Raw genomic sequence first — 27221 nt, 5'->3', positions numbered from 1 at the left:
GCTATCATCCCACAAATATTGGTTGTTGAAATATACTGTTTTTGAGATCTCGTGGAGTAACGTTTTTTTGTCTCGGGAAAGGAAACGGACAAACGGAAGTGCTTAGTGAAAAGTAAAGTTAGTATTTCTTGACCATTAAAGAACACTTCTTTATTACTGATCAATTTCACAAAAACTGTTTAAGTAAAACAGTGCAACTTTTAAACAATTTGATTTGTTCGAACCCTTCCGGTGAGGACCGGAAATGACAGCTGACAAAATGAAAGTGGTTAAACACATTTTCTATCAAATATTTATCATCAATGTAAGTTTTCGGTGTTATTATATGAAAGACTTAACTCTGAAATAGCTCAGTTAATTATAATTTAGTATAAAAAAAGTAGTATAGCTAATAGCTGATAATAATTTAGTATAAAAAATTGTTAATTAACTCTTTGCTGTTTCAAGCTTACATGTAATTATTATACAAAATTGTAACGTTTTTTGTCTATGCCCGCATTACTTTTTTTACAAGTGTATGTATGATGTTTTTGGTAAATTATAGTAATAAAATACAGTAGTTATTTCTTTTAAATATCAGAATTTGTAGATATTGGAAATACAACATTACAACTACTAGTATGCATAAAACGAAGTCATCTATTTTCTTTTATGTAAATCTTTCATCTCTTGTATACCTACATGCAATAAATTACTTCATTAAATTCGACCTCTACTGAGTTGGTTAATATTACTTCGCTGAGTTACCTACATACGTGTTGTGTGGGATATTCCCTATAGATAAGCAACAATTTCCGCCTTTGATCAGTTTTGTTGCAATATCAAATGTGTTATTCACTGCATTGTAGCATTTATACAAGGATATACTGTATAAAGGGACATATTCGCCCCGTTTAATTTTCGACCTTTTCGCCTTTGTAGTCAGGGGCAATTTTAGACGGCGAATTCAAAACAATTTTTTAAAATTGAGTTTATTAGAAAGAGCATAAATTTTCATCTATGTCTGGGCGAATTCAAGACAGGGTGCAATCGTCTGCAAGTGAAGAAGGGCGAAAATAACATGTTTCGAAAATAACCCAGTATACATTTATATATTTTATTGTATCAAACAAATCTTATGAGAATCTGTAAAACTCATCCTTCTCATGTAACACCGGTTATTTTTGTGGGAAGTTTTTTTTAGGAGCGCGAGCTACCTATAACTAGTATCATTATAATTTTGTTCTAATGTTGAATCTTAAAATAAGTGAGTTCTAAATAAAGAATGATATATTCAATAGATTCATTTGTATCGAATATATTGTTATAGCTCTCTCTCTCTCTCTCTCTCTCTCTCTCTCTCTCTCTCTCTCTCTCTCTCTCTCTCTCTCTCTCTCTCTCTCTCTCTGCATTGTATCAATTACTTAATCATCAATTACCATATTATTATTTATGCTTTTCAAAAAATGTTCATGAACCACATTAAATTTTAAACAACACTATATATTTTGATATACACTTAATTCATTTCAAATAGAAAATTCATTTTTGATGAAATATGTTCATCTTATAGTTACACTGATTGTTATCAATTATTGGTAAAGTTTTGTGGTATATAATTGAACACACAAGGACATCAAATTGCTTTCTGCAGTTTGCTTTTACTCCTTAATGTATTTGATTGTAGTCTCTCAGCTGTCGATCTCTTTCTCTCCAACACAAATTTCTCCAAATTCCACGTCGGACAGTTGTATCCTTGACACAGAAGAGAAGACAGTTACAAAAAGCCTGAGCGCTGTCCCCGATACTCTGTAAATGCATCAGCACCATGTCCGTCTCGTCAAAATTGTACACATCTTTTCCATGGATTACCCTAAAAACAAAAATTCCGTATCTAGCAGTACCCCAGATTCGGAGAAGATAGAGAACGAACCACAGAAGGACGTAGTTCTCGTCGTCATCTCGAAGATGCATCGAGATTTGACTGTATCGCAGATCAGGGGCATGCTCTCGCCGGCGCTGCAAGAAAGGCAAATTGAATATTTATAATAAATTTTAATTATGTTAATTATATTTCTCAAAGATTATGGCAATTAAATTTTAAATTAAAACCAGTTTTATTAATTTTGAAAACTTATAAGGAAGTTTTTAAATTTTCTCTCAAGACATTTAAAAATTGACATAAAAAACATTCTCATTAAAAAGAAGCTTTCTAAATGTTCTCTTAATATAAATATTTGAAAAATGGTTGACATATTTTGTCACAAATTAAGCTCCATACAAATACTACAGAATCTTAAAAGTGCATGTACACATGCGGGAACAACCATACTTATCCCGATTACCCTGTAAAACAGAGCTATAATATCATTTTTTTTTAAATATACTTATTTTATGTTGATGGAAGTCTGCAATTTTACAACATGACAGCTTAAAATCTATTGTACAATTTTGTTATTGATTTCCAAAGTAAGTCAGTTTCTCTCGCCAATTTTGAAAAAAAAGATACTTATCTAATCTCAAATGCAAGCATCTTTCTCATTTATCTCATATAAACAAAGTGTTAAGCATGTAAAATCAACTGAGAGTAAGGGCGTTTAATTTTAAAATAATTAAATGTTTTCATTGACGCAAATTAACTTTTCAGATAGCCAATTTAAGATTTACCCTCTTAATCATGTAGTATTTGAGATAGATGTAAAGGAAAGCTGTGACGATGTAAGTAGCAATTTCCCAGCCCTTTCCCGTGATTGTCATCCATTTCACTATTTCCATATTCTTTAGGCAGCCTCTGATCCAGCACCAGGGACCACTGCTGATAGACAGGTCCTCTCCAAATACATTCTTAAAGGCACCCACCATGGTGATTATAACTGTAATGTTTACGAGTAACTTCAATTTATTCATTTCATTGATTCCTGAATTATATAAATGCTACAAGATGTTCGAATAAACAAACATATTTACGTAATACATGTACAAAAAATCTAGAAGAGCAAGGCTAGACGATAGCTTAATCAAATATATGTACTGCTTAAAATGAACTAAAAAACAAGAGGCCCATGGGCCACATTACTAATCTGAGGAACAATAGGTATGATAAAATCAGCTAAATGGAGTCATAATTCAAACTATCATGGTTTTCACCGACTGGAATCTACACTACATAAGGATGCTTCAACACAAGTTTCAGTCTTCCTGGCTGATACGTTTCTGAGAAAAATGTTAAAGATTTTTTTTTATTCCTGTGTAAGAATTTCAGCCCCCCCCCCCCCCTCCATTGTTGCCCCAACCTACCCATTCGGGTTATGAAATTCACAACTTTGAATTTACATTACCTGAGGATGCTTCCACACAAGTTTCAGTTTTCCTGGCTTATTAGTTTCTAAGAAGAAGATTTTTAAAAATTCTATACATTCCGATGTACAAATTCGATCCCTAATTGTGGTCCCATCCTACGCCTGGGGTCATGATTTTCTCAACTTTGAATCGACACTACTTGTGGATGTTTCCACACACTTTTTAGCTTTCCTGTCTGATTAGTTTCTCAGAAGAAGATTTTTAAAGACTACCTTTTTATATTTCTATGTAAAAAAAAAAATTGACCCCCCCCCCTTGTGGGCCCCAACCTACCCCAAAGGGGTCACGAATTTCACAACTTTAAATCCACACTACCTGATGATCCTTCCACACAAGGTTCAGTTTTCCTTGCCGATAAATTAGTTTTTGGAAGATTTTTGAAAATTTCTAAAAAAAAAATTTTTTTCAATATTCCTTATTAACTCCTCTTCAAAAAGGGCGTAGTCCTTAATTTTCACATTTGTTTAATCCACTTTGTCTAAGGATGCATTCTGTAAAATTTAGTTGAAACTGGCCAAGTAGTTTTTGAGAAGATGTTGAAAATGTGAAAAGTTTACGGACAGATAGAATGCCAGACGGACAAACAGGCGACAGACAAAATGTGATCAGAAAAGCTCACTTATGCTCTCAGCTCAGGTGAGCTAAAAATAATGAGACAGAAAGATAATTTAGCAAATATTTAACTAACAAAATAATACACACTAGTTTCGTTCGCAACCACATTAAATGAAGTATCTATATATTTATGGTGCTGTCTGTTGCTCATATTAATACTGGACTTAAACTTAACCCTCATTATTTACAATAAATATACCCATACATTCCCCCTATCGCTATAGTTTTTGATGAAATAGTGGGTGAGGTGGACAGTACTTGCCCCCATCTCGTTATATACTTAGCGTTTAACCCTTGATCTCCGATTTCAAAAACTACAGGATGTTAATACATAAGTAGTTACAAGTTGTGTATGTAAACATTTCCTCGTTAAATAACTCTTTCTTAATTGGTGTTAAAAAGACAAATAAAAAGTATTTTAAGTACTACACGTATTATTTATGAAATTGGAAAACCCAATATGTATTTTTCTATTTCAATCAATTAATTACAATTTCTGTTAATTAATTCTAACTCTATATAGAATTTAAACTCGTTTATCTATACAAATGCATAAAATCATATTATTTCTAACAAAAGAATTCATCGAAAATACAAAACTATAAAACTACTTACATGGTAATCCCCAAGAAACACAGTGGGCAAGGACCTTTGATATTGTCGTCATGCACCATTCCGACTGGTAAACAAGAGTAAGTAGAATATGAAGTCCAATGATAATGGTCCATGAAAACGAGGCAAGCGATGAGAATGTGGTGATCAGACTCTGTACGGTGCAGATGTTGCCTGGGTGATGGCAGTGTTCTAGGATGTCTTCATCCGTAAGAAATCGATGATGTCGGTGTCTGACGGAATATCGTATGGCGCCCAAAAGATTCCCCGATGACGTCAGAAGGTCTGCGATGGTTAGGTATAGAAGCAAGCGGCGAGTTTGATTCTTTGCTTGGGGAACAGTGCAGTACGTCACAAAAATTGTTATTGCGCCACAAATGGAGAGGGAGCAGCTCACATAGGTACAGACTAGTATTGAAGTAGGTAGCTCGATATCGTTAAATGATGAAGTAATATTTTCCAAAGGAAAGGTAGTGGTGAACACAGTTGTGGCCATAACTACAGAACGAGGCCAACTGCTTTATGCCCGCCGCTCTGTGTAGTAGAGTTTCCGGTTCGTTGATGGGATATGGGTTTTTTCTCATACATTGCATTTAGTCATAATATTTCTTTACTTCCTTAATTCATACTTCCTTTACATTTTTCTCTATTGTTGAATTAAACTTTTAATTTTTTTTCAATAAAACAAAACTGACGAATTTTTAAACAGAATTTGGCCACCAGTGATAAATTGATTTTTTTCCAGATTGTTGCAAAATAAATTTAACGTACTTTTTTTGTAAATGTAAACTTTAAAAAATCATATTATTGGTACTGGATTGCCAAAGGGTTTGTTTTTATAAAACACACTTGTCTTGAAAATGTTATGTAATTTGTATAACTCTTAAGTAACATACAACTTACGGGCAGTTCACCTTAAATACAACTATACAATGCAACAAATATTAAAAATCTGTAAAGATAATTAAGGAAATATGTACACCCATATCAACACCAGGATACTGCGTGCATTTTAGAACACATTTGCAGGAAGCGACAATCTGAATTGCAAACAAATGAAAAGGAACATTTTGTCTATGTAAATATACGATACATCAAAACGCTTGAATAAAACAGCAAGTGTATCATTAAAAAAAACTCGAATGATGTAGGTTTAAAAGAATCGATAAAAATGATTATCTCGTATAAAGTCATATTAATTAGCCGACGTGCATGCACATAGAACAACAGGAACTGCTTCGTTGAACATCGTACCTCCTTAATATCATTTATTAAATTACAAGTTAACAAACTAGATTTTTAATCATTTTGCTCAAACACTTGTGATAAAAAACATTCATCTGGAGTATCCTACTCATACTTGCAAATACATGTACGTGTAGCATGTCACATCACGATAGTATACTAATGAAAATAAGCGGAAATAACCCCTTGACATACTCACAGAATACATGTACAGTACCGATCAGACTTTTATCTTATCAACCTAACACCAGAGTATATCCCAAATAAATCCCGTGTTTACTTTGGGTTTACTTTTTGAATAGGACAGGAGCGTATAAGGCCTGATAAATCCCCCCGTTCCCAGGATTTTGAAATGGCATATGAGCGTATAAAAAAATCTTTACATTTGAAACTGTGCATCAGTACATATACAAGCTTAATATAGAACGGCATTCTCTGGCAAATAAATAATAAACGGTAATACATGTACATGTACTTGGTACTTATCTCCTTTGTTTTATTTGATGCTTTCTAATCATTACAGCATTATATATATCTGTGCTATTTTTATCTGACATTGTATTACAGAACATGAACATTACGTAATTGTTGTCATTATATAAATGGTATTTGATATTTTTCTCATAATCAATAGAAAAGTAAAAGACGTTTTACTTAAATAAAGGCAAATGAATTAAAAATAATACGCCGTCTATGCGATTCGAACACCTTCTCCATGAATAAGGATGGACAACGAGCCTCCATCTATCACACTGAGCTACGTTGACACAATAGAATACGGGTGAATAAATTTAACTCTTTGACAATAATTAATAAAGTAAAAGGTTTTTGGTGAAAATCACAAATTTGACCCATAATGATTATGGGTCTAGACTCCATCTTAATAAATCAATAATAAAAATCAAAATAAACTTATTCTTTAAATAAAAGTACTTTTAGGATGGAGTCAGGACCCATCCATACTTAATTTTGCAATTAAGAACAGTGAATGATCCAAGATATAGGCAAAAAACGATGTGCAGCTTAATTTAATTGGAAACCAATACCTGTCGTGTTTATAGAATGAAAGCACAATATTGACTTCCATCGTGAAATTTGTAATGAAAACAATGCATATGCATACAAGTCAAAAATTAATATTCTAACTTGAATTGAAATTATTTTGTTTTCATTGCTCCGAGTGGGGGATATGCAACGCCTTGTACGCCCCTGTTCTTTGGGTCCACTCGGGGTTTACATTGGGTTTACTTTGGGTTTACTTGGAAATTGGTTTAAAAAGGTCAAATGAACGCACGGAAGTGTGAAACAGACATGTATTTTATCTTATCATCCTACTGCCTGTTATTCTTGCCCCTTGTATATTTCGAATACATAGTCTTCTGACCGGGTTAACTCTTTTTGTTCACTCTGGGCTTACTTTTGGTTTACTCTGGGTCAACTCTAGTAAACCCAGGGTTTACCTGGGGTTTACTTTCTGATAGGTTGGGTCTGATCGCTACTGTATGACAACACTATGGAAATAAATTCATTCTTTTAAGAATAATGTTGCATTCCAGTACATTTGATACTTTTTTACCTACATGTAGATATAGTGCATAGTGAACGACTTAATGAGCTACATGCATCAGTGTTTACGTTAACAACATGATTGAAAGTAAATTTATGACTAAGATGATTAAAACTACACTATAACGCTTCTTTAACAAACACTTTAAAACAGGGGACGATTCCTCTGTCAAGTGAATCTTAAAACTGAATGGTTATTGCATTGAAAATATATAAGGAATTTTATGTTCCCCATTGAATCAAGTATTTGTAAATACATTTAAAAATTTAATTAAATGCTGCATACCTAGTAGTGCTAGGATTCATTTGTTATCATATTTAAATTGAGTATAATTTATCTATTTATTCTTAATTGATTTTAAAGAATATTAATCCAGTTAAAATTTAAAATGACCAGTCTACATATCAAACAAAAACAACTTTGTACTTTTGATGTTGACTTTTCGTGCATGCATTAATCTTGGTCGACCAAAATTTTAGCTACATTGAGAGCACCAACTCTCAATGTAGCTAAATGATTTGCCTAGACGTCAAAAACGTTTAGACGTACTTTCGGTTAATTTTACATGAACCAAAGTATTTTCGGCGGGGGTGGGGTTCGATTAACTTGTTTATCTTGAAATATTGCACCTTATGAACTTGTTTTTGATTAATCAAACGGTGAAGAAAACGAATGTATATGCAAAAGTTGATTTTCATTTTTGGCAACGCTCGCCACCTACATGTACATGTCAGGGTGATTTTATTTTGTTTAAATAACCATATAACAACCATACCAGCCTATATTCTAACTAAGTCATAAATCATTAACGTAAATATCAGTAACAAAAGCTGTTCAATTTTCCTATCAATCGTGCAATTGTATATATTTTAAGTTTTCTATCAATAGATGAAATATTTGAGGATTTTTCTTAAGTCGTTTTTACTGATTAACTTTGAATGTTTCTATTTAAATCCATAATATAACTTCTTTTTTGACACTTTCATATTCCTTAATAAAGTTTTTTAATTTATAAAAAAGCAATTTTTAACAATTTCCATTTCTCTCATATGATAAAAACACATGATATGAAATGAATTATAGTTGACATATATAAAGTTTTTGTTTCAAAACTGATATCAAATATGGAGTAATTAGTGGTAAAAATAAGTTTTCAAGCCTGTCATTTTAAGTTTCGATACACCAAAATTAGAGAATCTAAAGTTTTTTGTTTTTTTGGGGTTTTTTTTTTTGCTGCGAACAGGATATTTTAGAGATTAAAATTTGGTCTTATTGATGCATGATATGATTATCTAGATTTTGATTTTGTGTGTGTCAGATTGTGTGATTGAATGAATTAAACTATATATTAAAAGAGCGACAACTTGTAAGTTTTGTCTCTAATGCAATTATGGTCAATAGAGCGTTCAGAATGCTAAAATGAAAGTCTTTGTATACATGTAGTTATAAAACTGCACGAGCAGAACTCTGCCCCTGATTCCCAATTCCAACTTATTTGATTTTTAAAACCATTTCAATATAAACAGCCATCCGTTTATGGAAATTGATATAAAAGTTTTAGGTAAAATAAAAATACTCCAGAGATATTTTAAAGCAAAAACTATTTTTTTTTTAAATCTGTCTTATATTTTTATTTTTGTTATAGCATTTCATTCTATTGAATGAAAATCTGAAACATGGTTTTAATATGCAATTTAAATCTTCATTTTACATTTAATTTTCAAGCTAATTATAAATATGTTAATTGCAATGTTACTAGTGTTTGTCAGTTCTTAGTTTGTATCAAATAAGATGCATGTATATTCTTTTTATCCAGAAACCTATGTGTAAACAAAAAAAGCTTAAGCCTTGTATACAAAGATTTCTGAACACTTTTTCTTGCATATTATTTGACAATTTGGACGATTAATAAAAAGACTCTATATAAATATTTTAGTCATTTAAATGGGGGAAATAGAATTGGAAAAGTCTAGCTTTAATTAGGTTAATGTTCCTCTAAATTAAAAAGATATATTTCCGTTAAACGACGTTGTTCATAAAATAGACTCCTATCATCGTTTTAGATAATTTAATCATCTGAGAAGGAGGTGACCTCATACATGTACGAGCAGATGTTATTGTTGCTGTTTAAACTGATTGCCTGGCTGATAAAATCCAGTGGTAAAAATCCACAGGTATATAATTATAAGTCAACTCATGTATTTGGAATGAATATAATATCTAGACATCCGAGATTACTCAGAAGTGCACTACCTATGTCATCTTATTTGATAAGTCTATCATCAGTGACACTGTCCATGTAGCAATGTCGGGTATTAAACGATATTATGATGACCAGCCGTCGGTACAAAATAAGACCACCTACTCCATAGATTACCGACCAAGTCTTGCTCTTACAGGACTCAGCAGTTCCCTATCTGTTATTGGATCTCTGGTTATCTTTTTAAGTTTTTATAAGGATCGAGTGCGGAGCTTTACTTTTCGTATTCTTGTTTGTCTCACTGTAGCGGACTTTTTAAACGCTGTGGGTAACATTCTTGGTGTTATCAGATACTCACGGTTTGGTTCTAGCCTCGTCATTACACAACCTTCCTCTTGTGATAAGGACAATCTTTGTGTCAGCCAAAGCTTCATTACAGTAGTCGCTAGTCTGTCATCCTTTTGGTGGACGTTCCTGGCGGCATTGAACCATCTCTTGCATTATCGAGGAAGTCATTGCTTGGAGTCTCGAGTAATGTGGATCCTCTCTCATACCGTAGGATGGGGAATCCCTCGTAAGTAAATATAAATAGTAAACTTAAGTGAAAAGATCACCGATACATGTAAATGGAACGCCAATAAGGACAATTTCATATAATATGAATTAGTATATATTTTATATGATATTGTAAAATCATTATATGTAGTCGTAACATCAGTGTGTATACTGCTTACACCATTATCTTCAAAGGTAAAATTTTTATATACAGTGGTAAAACCTTCAAATGCAGTTTTAATATCATTAAGTTATGTCATAAGTACGAAAGCCGAGATTCAAAATACGAGATTCGAAATACGAGTTTCAAGATTCGAAAGTTGAGATTCAATATCTAAATTAACCAATCAAATAAAGGATCTAAAAACATGTATCCTAGCGACATCAAACTGTTCTACATGAATAAATAAATGCTATGTTCACTTCTCCCTAGAATGCACAGAATATAAAAGTAGACTAGTAATAGTGCAGTGTGTTTCGTGGATCTTAGAAGTAATTTTGTTTGCCCTGGAGCTGATGCGTTTGAACCCTGGGTATTTTACCATCATTAGTTAAATCCCCTGGTTTATTCACCCCTGTGGTGTAAAAATGCGGTAATGGTAAAGAGCTTCATAATCGGAGCCCTTTTTTTCGGGGGGGGGGGGGGGGGTCATAGACCAATTTTCAATAATTTTACTATGTAGATTTAACAAGCTTCAATTTTCCCGAGGAGGGGGTCCAGACCCCCTGATCCCCTCCTTTCTAGATCCTCGCATGAAGATTAGTATCTAAAATATGTTTTACATGTACTATGGTTATAACTAATCATTGAGATATTATCACATCATACGGAATTATTAATTAATACAGTTTTCTTTTCCTTTTCTTGAGTAAACGGCTTATTATGAGTCTTACTTTTGGCATTGTTTTCATATAGAAGGATACATATTTTGTACAATCAAAGGTAGGGATAATAGGGTGCCAATTTGTTCACATTAAAGCTGCTTCATGGTCCGATTTTTTTGTAATTACAGTATCAACAAATTTTTCATACAAATCATTTATTTTAGAAAGTTATGGACTTTCTCCTATTTACACCAGCAGAATCAGTCTCCTTTCAAAGTTAGAAATATTCAAAGTAAATACAAATAATTTCTCTTTGGGCAAACGAAAAAACAAACCAAAATGCATCACGGGAATGTTTGGAAAAGGAAACCGCTTGGTTTCGTCTCCCGAATGATTGGGGTTATTTAACCCGCATGCTATGCATCGATGAAAGCAGACTTTGGAAATATTAGCGAACAAAACGTATACATGTTTATTTGTAATTTGTCTGATCATTTCGACCTTTATTTAAAGCGATGTCAAATTCGTAATACAAACATACCCGTCTCGTCGTCAGGGGTGAAATTTTAACATGAGTCGAAATAACGCGGTACCTTTTAATGTCGTTTGTTTTGTTAGCAAATTTTGTACGTATTTTTCTTCGCAGAAGGATAGATTTGGTAGTTGTGAATAAGCAGGTGACCTGGGGTCCTAGTTGAGCGTACGTTTTATCCTTCTGCTTTTTCTTCATTGAAATTTGGCATTATTGACGGGTAAAACTACTGCAATGTCAATTATTATACATATGTGTATTTATGTACATGTATATAAAGGAATTTATGTGATCTAAATACTTATAGTTTAGGTATTATATAGTTTTCTACTATGTTACATTTAATTAGTCATATTTGTACAGTATGAGGATTTAAAGGGTCTTTTGGGGTTTTTATACTCATACCGGTAAGAGCATTTTCAGGCTATTAGCCTGATCCTAAATATTTCAATTTTGGCTCCAAATTAGCTTGCATCGGAAGTTTTGCCCACCTCCACCCCTTCTATCCTCCTTACTAAATATTATTATTATTTTTGTTTGATTGGTATGGATAACTTTCTTTTGTAAAAGGTGTGGGTTATTTTTTGGGCCCCACCTTCTGCTGCATTGTTGATAATTTACTAAATGTATGCAGTCTCACATTTTCATTCTTATATTCAGTATAACTTCATCTGGCATTTTTAATAAATGCTCTTCACACAAGCCATAGTTTTTCTTTATCAAGGTAGCAGCAGAACAGAGCTGCAAATGTGCTTCAGGTTATATTCAACAGTAATAGTAATGTAGGGTTTACCAGGATTTCAGAGCACATAAACTAAGCATAGCCATTGTTTAAAGGCGTGCATAAAATTTGATATAAAATCGGACCAAGCAGCTTTAAAAATTTGATTGTGCATAAATTTTTCAAAATTTATTGTTGTAGTTTGTTATAATTCATTCATTGATATATCAAATTGTGTGTGGTGTGGGGAATGCAGGGAAGATGGTGGCAATTTATCTCAAATAATCAGTGCAAAAACCAACAAATATGCCGTTATTTGTTTTCTATCCAGCAAAAACATTGATAAAAAATGATATCGTCACATAAAATAGATTAATTTAATGTGTACATATGGTCAAGGTACATGTAAATCTAATATACAAGGAAGCGGACGTATCAGGCGGGGTTCCAGAAAAATAAATTCCAAAAATGATCGGTTAACTATTATTACAACTGAGAGTATAGCACAAACAATACGTGTCCTTTACCGGCACCACCCCCCTCACCATAAAAAATGAAACAATTGTCGTTTTATTTGCTAAACATGTGTGGAGAAAAACTGGTTCAAGATTTTTCTAAAGGACATTCCCTAGTCTTTTAAAACTAATTTCGTCATATTTTTTATTTAGGTTCATTTGGGTATATTTTGGTCCATTTGGGTAAATAGATGCACCAGCGCAGCTCTAATTTATATATAATCAGATCATAAATTCGAAATATTTTCAAAAATTAATAGCTTTAAAACCAGTGGATAAAAAAGGAACGCAATGGTACACTAGGACACCTGTTTATCAAAAGTAAAACTACACATAATTTATATGTAGTGCATCGTAATGGAGCTACACAGAAAGTTTGAAATTAATTTTCAGAAACAAAACGGAAAAATAAACCTGTCAAACGAAGAGAAAACGAAGTGGGGACATAATAACTGACAAATTAAATGAGGACTATAGCCCCCCCCCCCCCCCCCCCCCTGAAATTTGTATACTGAAAACAGGTTATTGAATACAACCCGTCCGCACACAATTTAAGAAAATTTCATGGTTTTTTATATCATTTTCGCTAGCTCGATCAGATGTATATGACATCACAAATACCCCAAAACCCCTCGCGGAAAAGGAAATGCTAGGTGATGAGAGAGAGAGAGAGAGAGAGAGAGAGAGAGAGAGAGAGAGAGAGAGAGAGAGAGAGAGTCGATGTAAATTACACGTGCGGTACCACCGTTGAAATTAAAGCTTGCTAGTCGGTCTGTCCTACCCTAGCTACCTCCCCTCTTTTCACCTTTAAGAGGCTTAATTATCGTCTATATATGCTTTTATCAAATCAAATCAATTTCAAATTCTAAATCAAAATTGAATTCGACACTAAAAACTCTCTCTCTCTCTCTCTCTCTCTCTCTCTCTCTCTCTCTCTCTCTCTCTCATCTCGACAAAGGCATTGATACTCTACAATATACTATTTCTATATGGATTGTTGTCGTTGAGGTTTTTAATCATTATCTTCTATGGTTTAAAACTTTTTGAACTTTATCATAACCTATATTTTGATATGTTGATTATTTCACTGAATTTCGTTTCATAGCTAAAACCACATTCAGTTTTAATTATTTAGATTAAACAGATCTTTCTTCGCAAGCCGATTTTCACACAGTTGGGGCAAATATTCTACGGATTAAAATGTTTCGGGGGAAAAATATATACAGGGCAAACAAAATCACATATTTTTGCAAAGCTCACAGTGTTTTCACTAATTTAATTGTTTATACTGTGTGGGGTTAATTCATCAAATTTAATTTAACCATTTTATAACCACTATATAAGAGCTATTAAGCTAGACATTTATTTGTAGGAAAGAGCTTGTACGAATGATCTTTATTTAGAACAGTTTTAATGTCGCTAGGATATAGAGGTTTCAGATCCATAATTTGATTGGTTAATTTAGATATTGAATCTCAAATTTCGAATCTTGAAACTCGTATTTCGAATCTCGTATTTTGAATCTCGAATGAGCCTACTCGGCTTTCGTACATAAGACTGTTATGTGCAGCAGTTAATTCGTTCTGTGTAATAAATAACTCTTTATATTATGTGATAAACTCATTATATACAGACATAAAATCGCCATATATTGTTGTTCAATCGAAGTGCACTCTTCACGAGCAGATGCATATAATGAATTAACCACTGCACAAAATGATCTTACGACAGAACGTTATGATATCACCACTGCATATTAAGATTTTAATTCTAAATGTAATGTTGTAATCGCAGTATATATTGATTTTATCAGTGTACAAACTGATGATACCGCTACATACAATGATATTTTAATTGTATATGAAAGATATACAAAATTATATTCTATGAAATTGACTTTAAAATTGGTAGCTATGGCTTTCCATATCTGTGTATGGCACTTTAAGTCTATTCAAATGTATCTTCGACGCTTAAGTTGTTCCATAATGCAAATAAATATTCCATTTTTTCCTACGGGACTTTGTTTTCAGTGTTAATAGCTACAGTTGCCCTTTCTTGTGGCGTTTTGGGTGAGGGGTTTTCTGCCGGTAGTGGTCCTTGGTGTTGGATCAAGGATTGTGAAAGCATTAAACCGAGTCCTATATTCTGGATGCTGATAACGGGGAAAGCTTGGGAGATTGCAGCTTATCTTGGCATTCCAGCAATCTACATCGTTTTGAAATGTCAGCAGTACTGTCGTTATAGAAAGGTTGGAATCCTGTTTATTAAAATCTTAAACATTAAATTATTGATTGAAATGAATGACTTATCTCTTCATGGTTTATTTTTCTTTATAGAACAGTAGGTTTCCACGAATATCAGGCTATCAACAGTCATACAACTCTATTTCTCAGCAAGATCATTCTATTAACCAAGTATCCCATTCAGAAGACAGATTTGGCATTCTGTGGATATTCCTATATTTGTACGTTACTCGAGTCTGGGGAAGTGCTCGGTTTTTTATTTTTGTTGGTCATAATGGTTCGCCGTATTTACCAGTTGTCGACAAGGTTGATAACGTATTAATGTATTTTCAGAGTGTAGGAGACAGCGCTCAAGCCTTTGTAAATTTCATGGGCTTTGTTTTGTTGCCGTATCTTTACAAATGTTGCAAACAAAGAAACAATTCTATATTATAATTTGTAAGATGACTCGAATTTTTGCTTGTAATAATTTACAGGTTATGATGTTGTGAACATTAACTTAAATGAAAAAATTAATAATATGTAAATGGCCTGTCGTTTCTAATGTGTATGTTATAATTTTGTTTTCCTTGTGGTTTACTTTTATCAAAGTTTTCTTTATAACACTATTGCAAATATTCAAATAAACCTGTTTCATTTCATATTAGCAGCCTAAGCTTTAGCACAGTGCTATATACTTGCATCATTTATTATGAAGTTTCACAACCATATCAACTGACAATAATCAATCGGTGAAAATATGAAGAACATGTGGGGGTCATTTTGACCAAGTTAATATGCATTTCTGTAATGATTTGGGGAAAAGTTAATTCAGTTCGATATAAATGAAACCATAAGGAATATTAAAGCTAACATAGTTTGCGGTCTAATGTGTTTCACACAAAGATTCCATAATGTCACTCATGTTTCCTATTTGCTATCAATAAACGGATTAAAGAATTCAAGTATGTCAAACTGGAAAAATAGCCCTGTATTTATAATAATTTTCGATACATGTCAGAAACTTCTAATTAAAGATTGATTTTAAAAACAGATTTTTTTTAAAAATGACTCTCGAATTCACATTTATATATCGTATAGCTTTTGGTCGAAATAAAAACTATAGTTGACAAGTACACTTCTTTAAACTAAAAGACAGCATGAAAAAATGACAATAACTAAGTCTCAACCATCTCAAAAATCCATAAAACGAATACAGATTCAAAGCAGAGCAACACAGACCTCTAAAAAGATAGAGACAGGATCTGGTACCATGGAGGAGTGAGCATCCTCTGCTGACCGGTCACACCCGCCGTGTGCTCTTTGTCGTAATGTTGCATGCAACAGTGAAGTTGTGGGTTTTTTTTCTGTGCAACCCAAACACCATACAGCTAAACACATTGTTCTTTAGGTAAAAACTAAGATTGGACATTTTTAATACATAGTATTGTTATTGTCATCTTATCATATTAACAGTCTCCAGGGGTAATAATGTTTTTTGAAGGGCCCTTATAAATAGGCATGTGATAACTTGGAGTTTTTTGACTTAGCATTTTTCAAATTGGTACTTACTTCAACTAGTTACACCGTTAAAACTTAAATACAAGTGGAGTCTACGAAAATGGTTTAGTGTTGTTTGTTATATAAACGCAATGACCGTTAGAATTTGAAAATTTAGGGAGAAGGTTCTGTCACTCCGAACTAAGGAAAAGGAATATTTTTTTAATAATACATCATTAATTATTCGTTAAGTCCGGCTTATCGCACAATCTTCCTTTTTGAATGTCATGCAAGTTGTACAAGGAACAATTAAATTGTGATTCAAATCGTTTACTAATTCAACTTATAGGCTTATAGGCTAATGTTAAAAGATTCTAAATTTTACTTTTCTTGGCACAATAGTCAGTCTTTAACAAAAAACTATATTTAAGCTATAAAAAAAATTGTTTATTGATTTTTTCTCTGAAATATTTTTTTTAAATGGTGATTTTATTTGTTTATACTACACCAGATAATTTTATTAATATTAAGATAATTTTAAATGTTAATTTTAAAAGACCATTTTTCCTTCAATATATCTTGTATTGAGATGTACCTTACGACTCATGGCGAAAACAGTTTGACATTAAATGCTTGGATATAAACTAAACTTGTTTGCCCCAGTGATAAATATGTCCATATTTACAAATTACACGATAAAAGCAAAATATTTTACTGGAATAAACATTAAATAAACACGTGCTTGCTGAAAAGTAGATTTTTTCCAATAATTGCAAGTTCCTTCACTTGACGTGGTTCTAATTTATTTACATCCCTAATATTTTTTTCACAACCCGCTCTCGCCCTCTCCGAATAAGAGTTTCTGGTATTCATAAGACGTCGTTTTCTCTTCTTGTGCTAACTCGTCTGTATTGGTACCTTTACATGGGTCAGTTGTGTTGTTGTCTTCAACGTCTTGATAGAAGTGAGCTTCATTGGTGTTTTCAGGAAGCGGTCTCCCAACGACGCTTCCAACATGTCTGTAACTGTTCATTTTCATCTGACGTGTACACTGCTCGGACTCATCCATTGTTTCACCGGCAGTTTGTAACTCATGACTTTCTACTGCCTGGGTCTGCTTGTTCTGTTGTCGTCTGTAGAGAAGAACTAGCAGCAATACTATTGTAAAGAAACTCACACACAGCGCAACGCTGATTGCTGCTACGACAGATCGGAGGTAATAACTATCATCGATAGGTGTATCTGTTGCATCATCTAAAATCGAAGTCTTTCAGTGGTTAGTACTAAAGAAAACTAAAACATACACTATAACTGCATCATTTTCTCTGGTGCAGTTTTTAAAACTTTTAAAACTCTTTAAAATGCGTTTTAGCTTTACAAAAATGATAATCAATGCTTCAAAACTTTCAAAATTAGTTCAATGAGTTCAATGTACTCTGTAGTATCCAAATAGAACATGTAAAAATAATTAAATGTAATAAAATACAAGAGAGATTGTGAACACAATTGTTTTGGGTACCCACTCCACTAATAAATATTTTATATTTCGAAACAGTTTTTGGATTAACGGTTGTGTGAGCGGTTACCTATACTTTTTTTCAACTATTAGATATCAATTAGACAATCGTCAATCTACAAATACTCACCAGAATAAATTTAGTTCCAAAAATTTACCAAAAAATATCTTGTCACTTACCATTTAACCCGGTAACGTTTTTCTTTAAATCCATATCAACTGGAAAGATAAATGCAAATGGCAAGAATATGAAGATGAATAGTCGTTGATGTTACTAACTATAGAGTAAAAAGTTACCTATATCGGGTACACAGCCAATAACTGGATCACAGAAACTTTCATTGCATTGACATTTCTGTGAGCATCTGCTTCCAAAGTACGGGTATGTGCAAATTTCAGTGCAGTTTTTGCCATATGATCCCTCACATTCTAAAAGGGTTAGATATAACAGGACTATAGCTATAGTTAATAGTCATTGGGTTTTTTCTCCTGAAAATGAGTGCAGGTTATTTGTACATTTGATAATAAATGTAAACATATTTTTCAAAGAAAAGTTATAATTGTTACATACAATCTGTATAACACTAATGAGTTCTTTACATTTAATACTATGCACTAACGTTGTATCAGTTTGGAGCAGTATATTTGATTTATATTAAACGAAACAAATAAATTTAACCAAACTTACCTACACACGTGAGATTGATCCAAATGTAATTAACACAACAATACCTTAAAAAGAAGAGGAAACAAAGTTATTTTTAAATTGAGTGTTGATCATTGTTAGTAGATAGCATAGTTTGAGGATATTGACTAACGTGCATGATCCATTGTCGTTCCTTCCACAACATCCAAGGTCATTATTATCAATAGACTTTGAAACACTCAAGCAAAGACACATGAAAAGTAAAAAGATGCATTCCCCCATTTAAAAACCTTTTTTGCTGATGTCTGATCAATTAATGTTTAAGTTATTAAAATAACTTAAGTGTCACATGACTCTCTACATGTTTAATTGTGGCACTACATACAGGACCTAACTGTGAGAATTTTCTAAATCTGTCGTTTATTGTGTTTGCAACTTCCTAGTTGTACCGTTAACACGCAGGAAGACAATCGTCTCTGTTAAACTTTCAAATATATGTAAAACGGTCCTCATTAGTTTAAAGCAAAGTTTTGTATTAAAAAGATAAAGTCTTTTTCAGTTCAAACTCTGGAGAATTATATTTCTCAATTAAAGAAAACCTCCATCGATATTTAATAGAATTATATTTTTTTTAAATGGCAAAGAGATTACGACACAATATTCATGAAAAGAATGATAGTGCTGAGTGTCAATCATCAAAAAATTGAAAACAAAATGTAAGATGAAAGCAAGTATAAGTTACAAAAACTTATGTAATGCCTCAACAAATTGACAATATTTATTGTATCAGAATTTCTCCCAAAATATGAACTTTTCTTCTGGTTAATATTATCTGGAATACATGTACATCAAATTTCTGTGATATATCTGCGTATGCTGTTCTCTTAATTTGATTGTTGATCTTTGTACTCCGATGCATACTCACATGAAATCCTAAATAGGCCCCAATTCACCTTTAAGATGTTAGTAAAAATAATGTCAACACGTGTAGTACATGTACCTCGGAAAATCAATTTCGTTTATAGGCGTGTTTAACAGAATTTATGTACATTGATTTTTGCAATGTTAATAGGGAAGGGTGTTAGATAGTTTTCCCGGACACTTTCAGATCTAGTTCAATTATTTATTCAATTTTGAAGATTTCATACCTTTATCATAAGTAACTTAGCCCTTTTTAAAAAAAATATTCGTGCTAATATACAAGTATAATACCTATATCACGTATTTCAAAATTGACCTACATAGATAGAATTATCATGAAGAAATCGACCCTAATTTAATTAATAGACTGATAGGGAAGATAAAAATGAAATTAACATTTTAAAACCCTTGATCCCTTAAATATTTAACATATGGGTCCTGGTTTATTTAAAGCCAAATAAAAATCCAATTTTGAAGTATGCTTTGTTATTCAATGAAATTTAATTTCATCTTTTAAAAACCAGAAAAAACAGAATGGGGATTGATATATTGAACAACTCATCCTCTCCTTTTACATGGACCCAAATTGATTAATTAACAATAGTGTTTTCTTCTGTTTTATCTATCAACATATCTAAATATAATTGTGTAAACTAAACTTAGTTTTAAGAATGCTTATGCACCGAAATATTTTTTAAAAAGAAATTAAAATGTAGTTATGAAAAGAAAAGTATATATGGAAAAACCAAGACTGACGTGAATAACCGAGCGTACTCTGACCATGCAAGCCTGTTAAGTTCTATTTACTGTCCACTTATATTTTTGGTCATCTTCCTCCACGTAGTAAAGTGAAGAATCAAACTTTTTAAATAATCTAAATAAATTATGATAATTCATCACAATTACAATATTTTGATATAATATTGTTATTTAAGCGTGGATAAATAAATTCGGAAGAAATAAGTAGCTCATGAACATAGCACACTAATAACTAAACTGTTTTTTCAAGTGAAAATAGCAGCTATTGATGCATTGAGCCGGAAGTCTTAAATAAAGTTAATAATCTTAATTGATTTTTTCATACTCCGATTACGATGTAGAAATGATTATGTAAGGTTGATTTTTTTTATAGTAAAAGTGTCTCACAGTAACACATAAGATAACAGAATATTCCGACTAAAGTCAATTTTGACTTATTCTTATACTTCCCGTGAATGTTTCCTGTGATTAGGGATTTTCATTGTTCATGACAGCAGACCTTATTATGTAAATAATTGTTTAATGGGACATTCCATTTCATTGCTTAAATACAACATTAACAATTCAATCAAAAATAAATAATTTAAGAGAACTATTGGAAGATAAAAATACATCTTAATTAGTAGCTATAGTAGCAATATTGGCTTTGTAATATATATGTGTTTTATTCCATTACAATGTGTGTCGAATTCACCTTTAACTGTATTTCACCTTTATCCAAGATACAGTGTTGAGTGCGGAATTGTGTTAAGGTTCTGTTCGTTTTGGCTACTCTAAATGACCAAAAAGTTTGCACGCTTACGGCGAACTGCTACCGAAGAAGTAGATACGTGTCCAGTGTAAATACAGTTGTGTATTACTTCAAATGTTAATATTTACATTTTTCAGTGTCTTTGCCTGTGATAACACTACGTATCGATTTTGTACTATATAACCCATAACTTCAAATGGCGTATAACTGAGGCGCTAGCGGGGTTTGCTTATTTATATTTAAATAATAAATCGTACAATGGCTTGTTATATAAATATAAGTAATAAGAAACCATTCTTTGAATATTATGATGTGATAATTTCGGTCGGGGCTTGGTCAAATCTATCATAAAGCCCTTCGGGCCTTATTGGATTTGATCACGCCCCGACCGAAATTATCACCTCATAATACTAAAAAAATGATTCCTTATTCCTTAAATATATCAAAGTTCATGGTTGCTGTTACAATGACTTCTCTAATAAATTTCTATGCATAGCATTATCAAAAACAAAAATGCGTAATTTTAATCAATGTATTTTATTACCCTGTAAGAAACAATCACAATGTATTTTGCATCCGACAAAAATCAATTGTAAGCATTTCTTTCCGATCGATAATCTGCTTAGAACAATATGGATTTTAAGACCTATTATTTACTACTCGGTTCTATACACAGGCACTGCAATACTTGCTCAAGTCAATTTTACCTAAGTATACATCATGCATGAGCAGATGGCTAAAAAATCAAATGGTAAGGCCAATTTTCATATGTTTGCATATAAAGATAATGGCGAGATTTAAATATGTACACATTTCACATTTTCTGTGACTGGTGTCAACTCATCAAAATATGGATTTGCTGTTCCCACTCAGTTGTTCAACGTCTGCTAAAGGTCAAGATTTTTATGACTATTATAAAAATTTTGTCTGAATTCGAAATCAATCTCCAAGACAGATGTTCTTGATAATATCTATATCCTACTTATATCAATTTCATCTGAAAGAAACAATAAGTACAGAGTTAATGTATCCGTAATTTTGAAACATTCTGATTAACAATTTTTTTTTAATTTGGAATTTACGATTTTAAACCATCGTTATTTTCGAAAAGTACATATCTTTAATTATCAATAAAATAAATTACCAGGGGTTTTTTAACTTATATATAAGCATTATACTATATTACATGTATATCATATTATATTATATAATACATATATTACATATATTATATATTACATAGTTTAAAAGGCTCAAAATGGACGTTGTGGATTATTAACTCGGAACTATTTCACTTACCGACTTGTTTGTTGAATGAAATGTAATTGGGCCCCTATAACTAAGTCTTTTTAATCTCATATTTTTGTAGCAGAGAGATTATAATTTCTCATTAAATATATAATTGCCTATAATGTTGATAAATAGGACAATGAAAACTTTGACATGATTAAAAGGCAATAAATTTGGTTTTTTTTAGATGCCTTTGCAAGCATATATTTGACTTCTGACTTAAAATGTTCAAGACAGATGGAATACGTATCATTTTTATAAATACTCTACTGTTTGGTCTTAACTGTACAAATGTAGCAAATGAATACTAGTTATCTCAATGAGAAGTCTCAGATTTTCATTTTTTCTTATTGTAAATGTCAAACATTAAAATTTAAAAAAAAAACATTCAGCTATAAAATCACAAAATATAATATGTTTAGTAGGAATATTGCGCCTAAATACAAACATTAAACAAGATTTAACACTCTACTCTGAGTTTAAAAAATACAACAATTATATATCAACATGAAACCATTATATGTATCAAAATATGTATTCCGTATTAACACAGTTTCTGAAATAAAAATCAAAAGCACCGAAAAAATTAAGCTGTCTTACATGATTAAAAAACTCATTATTTAGGTAAGATGTTTTATTCATAAATATTTGATAATTTCGTGGTACATGTAAAAATGTATAAATTCCCTAAAAAAAATTTCTTGTCTTCTCTTTTCTTTACATTGCAAAAACTGGAGAATCGTTGTAAAAAAAAAAAAAGAGAACAAATACTTTCAATTCAAGTATTTTTATAATATATACTGATCAAAAGTAAATTAAAAAATTCTTTTAGATTTTAGAATGGAGTAGATAGAAAAACTAAAATAACAAGAAAGATTGTTAACACAAATGTTTAAGTTTACTTTATTCCATGATTCTTTTTAACAGTTTGGGGATGAAGTTTTCATTTTTCAATACCAAGATTTTTTTAACAATTCTGATTCAAAAAAGACGATTTACATTTACAATCACTTATCAATATATGTTTAGTTTCAAATATTTACAAAAAAGGTCTTGTCACTTCCCATTTAATTCAGTAGCTTTGGTCGTGAAAACCATATCAACTTGAAAGATAAATACAAACGGCAAGACAGTGAAGTTGTACTCAACTGTATAATTTATGCAAAAACATTGTACTAACTGAACTGTAAAATAAAGCAGTACCTATATCGGACACACACCCTTTTATTGAATCCCAATAACTCTCATTACATTGACATGTCTTGTTATTTTCTGCATCCTATTGATTTTATGAATCAATTTTTTTTTTGTTATTACTGACGAACGTACATGATCCATTGGAGTTCTTTTCACAACAGCCAAGGTCAACAAATTGTGAAACGCTGAAGCAAATACACATGAAAAGCGAAAAGATGCATTCCTTCATTCTAAAATCTTTTCTGCTGATATATGATCAATAACTGATTAATTAGAATAACTCCATTGTCACATGACTCTCTATATATATTTAATTGTGGCACTAAATACAGGACTTAAGCGTAAGAAATTTCTAAATATGTCGTTTATTGTGGTTTTTCTTCCTAGTTGTACCACAAACACATTTGTACACAGGAAGACAACCGTCTCAGTTAAACTTTTAAAAGTATGAAAAATGGTACTTAATATATATTCTACATTTAAAGTGGCATGGTCACGATTTTGGTCAAAAATTATTTTTACAATTTTAATGTTTACAATGCATTAGTAAGGTAATAGCAATAGGCAACCAACATTTTAGAGTCATTTGTTGAGTTTTAAGTGAGTTACAGAGCATACAATTCTTTGCTCTGTAACCAAAGATTTTGTTCACATTTTGAGTGTTGAAGTGAAATTTTTATTTTTAGACCTAAAATGAATGTTAAAGGTTAGGAACTGTATTTATTTATGCTTAAAATGAAAAACAAGACAGAACACCCGCTTGAAAAAGATTTTTACTGGTATATTGAATCTATGTCAAACAAAATAGTGCAAGTTATGTGACGCAAGGAAAACGTTTCCGTCTAAGAAGAATTGTCGTCATTAAGTTCATTAATTTTCCCTGACACTTTCAAATCAAGTTCAATCATTTGATTAAATCTTTAAGGTTTTATATCTATATCATTAAGCTGTAAGCAAAACTTCGCAATTTTAAACAATGAAATCATGCTTATATCATGCCAATATACATGTACAATATTTCAAATTGACTTTGATAAAAAGAATAATCATGAAGATATCAACCCTAATCTTATTTATACATGTATATTGATAGTAAGATAGAATTTGAAATAACACATTGATACCTTGATCCCTAATATACCCTGCTTTATTTAAGGCATAAAATCCTAAAAATTTTAAGGTTTGAAGGTTTAAGACATGGAGTATACGCGCGAATCAATGGTAGACAAGAAATCTTGTTTGTAGACAACAAATTAATTATCTTGCACTAGTATTTTTTAGTTTTATCTGTTTACATACAAAGTGATCTGAAGTTGGCAAAAATTTGTTTTAAGATACCAATGGATAGAAAATATAAAATTTATGAAAGAAAAATGAAAAATGCAGTAATGACATGGACGTCCGAGCATACTCTAGCCAGGACTGTGAAAGTTTATCAATTACCAAATTAAAATATTATTCACTGACATTTTCCTACACGTAGTAAAGTATAAAATTAGAATTAAAAAGATTTTGATTGATAATTCACCAAAATTACAAATAAAATACAGTATGTACTTAATGTTAAGTAACTGTAATTAAAACGTAAAAAAAATAATCAAATTTAAAAAGGATAAGGAGCTAAGTAGCTATCTACATTTATGATAACCCGAACTGAAAGGTATCACTTTTAAATACAGAGCATTTGTCTAATTTGGATAGTTCATATATAGAATTTCCTAAAGCAATAAAAATTAGCTAATAACCGTCATTTTTGTTAGATTTATGAGAGAGACACACATTTTAATAGCTACATGGACTCTTTATCATAGATTGGAGACAAGGGACTAAACAGAGAAAACTATATTGTAATGCTTTTTTTACTCAATCACGATGTAATGCTTAAGTGTTCTTTGTAAAACACGAAATACAGGAGGTAGTATACCAGACTAATAAATTGAATACTGTAGAATTATCATTGTTCTTTGAGGACCAATATTAATGTTAAAGGCTTTCTTTTGTAACCCTTGCCTACGAATTTACATCCCTGCGAACGTATACATAAACAAGTATTTGTTTAATAGTCAATAAAACTGTCCCGAATACACTATCAACCAAATATCGTTTACAAGAACCAGGAAAATTTTGACAACCCACGACCATTGACCCCTACCAATAAAAATGACAGTTCCACAGTAGTTATCACCAATACTAATTTACCATTGTAATACGTGTTATCCTTGCTGATGAAAGATGAGTGTAGAAAGTTAAATGTTAATATGTTGTGTATAATACAAATGAAGAAAAGTTTTGGTTGCAAATGAAATAAAATAAATGAGTCTCTAAGTCAAGTTAAATATTGAGGAACAATGTCTGTAGAACTTTTATATGGGCTGCATTTAGAAGTCAATTAATTTAGTTTGGGGCAGGAAGATTGCAGGTTTTTAGTTTATGAAGAATTAATAATATCGATCATTAAAAATTTTCAAAACACCTTCAAATCTTTAGCTGGTTAAGTTAAATCGGTTGGTAAAACAATCATAAAGAAATCTGTCCTTTTCAAAAATTTATACATTAAAAAGGGAAGATAATAGTTAAATTTTAAACATAAATAATTCACTTAAACCTTGATTTCTCAAATGTTAAACGTGTATGTCCTGGTTAATTAAAAGCCTAAATCCTATGTTTAAAGATTTTTAGATCAGGAATTTAAATTTCACCTTATGGAAGCCATTTAGAAGACAGAGTTCAGAGCGTTATGTAAATAAATATTCATAGAGTATATGGTATCATTATCACGGCAAGAAACCTTGTCTATAGACAACTCATCTGCTTTAACCCAATTTATAATTTCATTTTTGATAAAGGTTTCGCCTCAATTGTATCTGTTTAAAATGCGCGAAATTCATGCCTTGTTTAATATTAGAAACTTCATTTTAAAAAGTTTTTTTTTCTATTTGTTGGTTACTGTGCATATAATTTATTTTGAATGTAATATTTACTATAACGCAATCTTAATGGGAACAAAAACAATGCAATAGCCTTGTTTATATACCAAGGAATTGAAGTTTCATATCTTGCTAAAATCTTCACAACTGGCATTAAACTTTTAAGCAATAATTTGAAATAACTTTGTTTAATAGAACAAGATATTTGTCTTAATTAAGATTGTAAGGGTTTTGTTTCAAGATCTCCCAAACACCAAAAGATCATAAATATACGAATTATTTCGAAAAAAGGCTCTCTTTGGTGATTAGCATGTTTTTCATTGGTTTCTTATACATGCATTTGTTTGATATCTGCTTAAACATAAAACATCTAGTCATTATTAAGATTGTGACGATCTAAAAGGAACCAGCATTAATGAGGGGCATTTAAATGAAAAGCATCATTGCTTTGACCCTCCTAAACTTTAGATCTGACTAACATTCAGTTTTAAGTGCACATTCTTTCTACCAAAAATATGTTAGTCTAAGACGGTCAGACTATCCCTATTGACAGTTGGGTTTCGAATAATGATACACAATTTACACTAATCCCTCTCTAATATTTTGAAAAAATAAGCTTTTTAATCAATTTATAATTATTTTTTTTAGAATGCATTTAAACGTAATTAGTTTTATTCTTAAAATGGATTTTACTTAATGTACAATGTCAGATAAATGTTGGAGATGTTTAAATTACTAGTAGCTTTGCTTTAGAATTTTAAATTCG

At 31.4% G+C, this 27221-nt stretch overlaps 3 protein-coding genes across 3 annotated transcripts; 1 reads left to right on the top strand and 2 right to left on the bottom strand.

Moving 5' to 3' along the window:
- Positions 1-1082: 1082 nt before the first annotated feature.
- LOC128188548 (G-protein coupled receptor 157-like) lies at positions 1083-5486 on the bottom strand. Its single transcript, XM_052859655.1, has 3 exons — positions 4570-5486; positions 2647-2852; positions 1083-1998 (listed from the first exon to the last, which is right to left on the bottom strand). Exons 1-3 carry the CDS (start codon positions 5060-5062, stop codon positions 1648-1650), a joined length of 1050 nt encoding a protein of 349 aa, XP_052715615.1. The 5' UTR covers positions 5063-5486; the 3' UTR covers positions 1083-1647.
- Positions 5487-9599: 4113 nt separating this feature from the next.
- On the top strand, positions 9600-15585 carry LOC128186500 (G-protein coupled receptor 157-like). Its single transcript, XM_052856291.1, has 3 exons — positions 9600-10152; positions 14757-14974; positions 15063-15585. Exons 1-3 carry the CDS (start codon positions 9684-9686, stop codon positions 15402-15404), a joined length of 1029 nt encoding a protein of 342 aa, XP_052712251.1. The 5' UTR covers positions 9600-9683; the 3' UTR covers positions 15405-15585.
- A 1145-nt stretch (positions 15586-16730) lies between these two features.
- Positions 16731-18918, bottom strand: LOC128186503 (uncharacterized). The gene is made up of 5 exons (XM_052856292.1): positions 18783-18918; positions 18653-18696; positions 18262-18393; positions 18145-18183; positions 16731-17702 (listed from the first exon to the last, which is right to left on the bottom strand). The coding sequence occupies exons 1-5, from the start codon at positions 18890-18892 to the stop codon at positions 17275-17277; spliced, it is 753 nt and encodes a 250-aa protein (XP_052712252.1). The 5' UTR covers positions 18893-18918; the 3' UTR covers positions 16731-17274.
- Between the last annotated feature and the right edge of the window lie 8303 nt (positions 18919-27221).

The sequence above is a fragment of the Crassostrea angulata genome, chromosome 6 (genome assembly GCF_025612915.1).
Source record: "Crassostrea angulata isolate pt1a10 chromosome 6, ASM2561291v2, whole genome shotgun sequence".
Classification (NCBI taxonomy): domain Eukaryota; kingdom Metazoa; phylum Mollusca; class Bivalvia; order Ostreida; family Ostreidae; genus Magallana; species Magallana angulata.
The sequence above is the reverse complement of the archived record's forward strand: the minus strand, read 5'-3'. Positions and strand labels throughout refer to the sequence as shown.

Bases quoted from the DNA above. Each gene is read 5' to 3' on its own strand.
- LOC128188548 (XM_052859655.1), bottom strand. From the start codon at position 5,062: ATGGCCACAACTGTGTTCACCACTACCTTTCCTTTGGAAAATATTACT. The intron at 2,853-4,569 runs GTAAGTAGTTTT...TAAACATTACAG, and splicing joins TGTTTCTTGGGGATTACCAT to TTATAATCACCATGGTGGGT. The intron at 1,999-2,646 runs GTAAATCTTAAA...CCTTTCTTGCAG, and splicing joins AATACTACATGATTAAGAGG to CGCCGGCGAGAGCATGCCCC.
- LOC128186500 (XM_052856291.1), top strand. From the start codon at position 9,684: ATGTCGGGTATTAAACGATATTATGATGACCAGCCGTCGGTACAAAAT. The intron at 10,153-14,756 runs GTAAGTAAATAT...CTTTGTTTTCAG, and splicing joins CGTAGGATGGGGAATCCCTC to TGTTAATAGCTACAGTTGCC. The intron at 14,975-15,062 runs GTTGGAATCCTG...TTTTCTTTATAG, and splicing joins AGTACTGTCGTTATAGAAAG to AACAGTAGGTTTCCACGAAT.
- LOC128186503 (XM_052856292.1), bottom strand. From the start codon at position 18,892: ATGGGGGAATGCATCTTTTTACTTTTCATGTGTCTTTGCTTGAGTGTT. The intron at 18,697-18,782 runs GTTAGTCAATAT...CTTCTTTTTAAG, and splicing joins AACGACAATGGATCATGCAC to GTATTGTTGTGTTAATTACA. The intron at 17,703-18,144 runs GTAAGTGACAAG...CTTCGATTTTAG, and splicing joins AAACGTTACCGGGTTAAATG to ATGATGCAACAGATACACCT.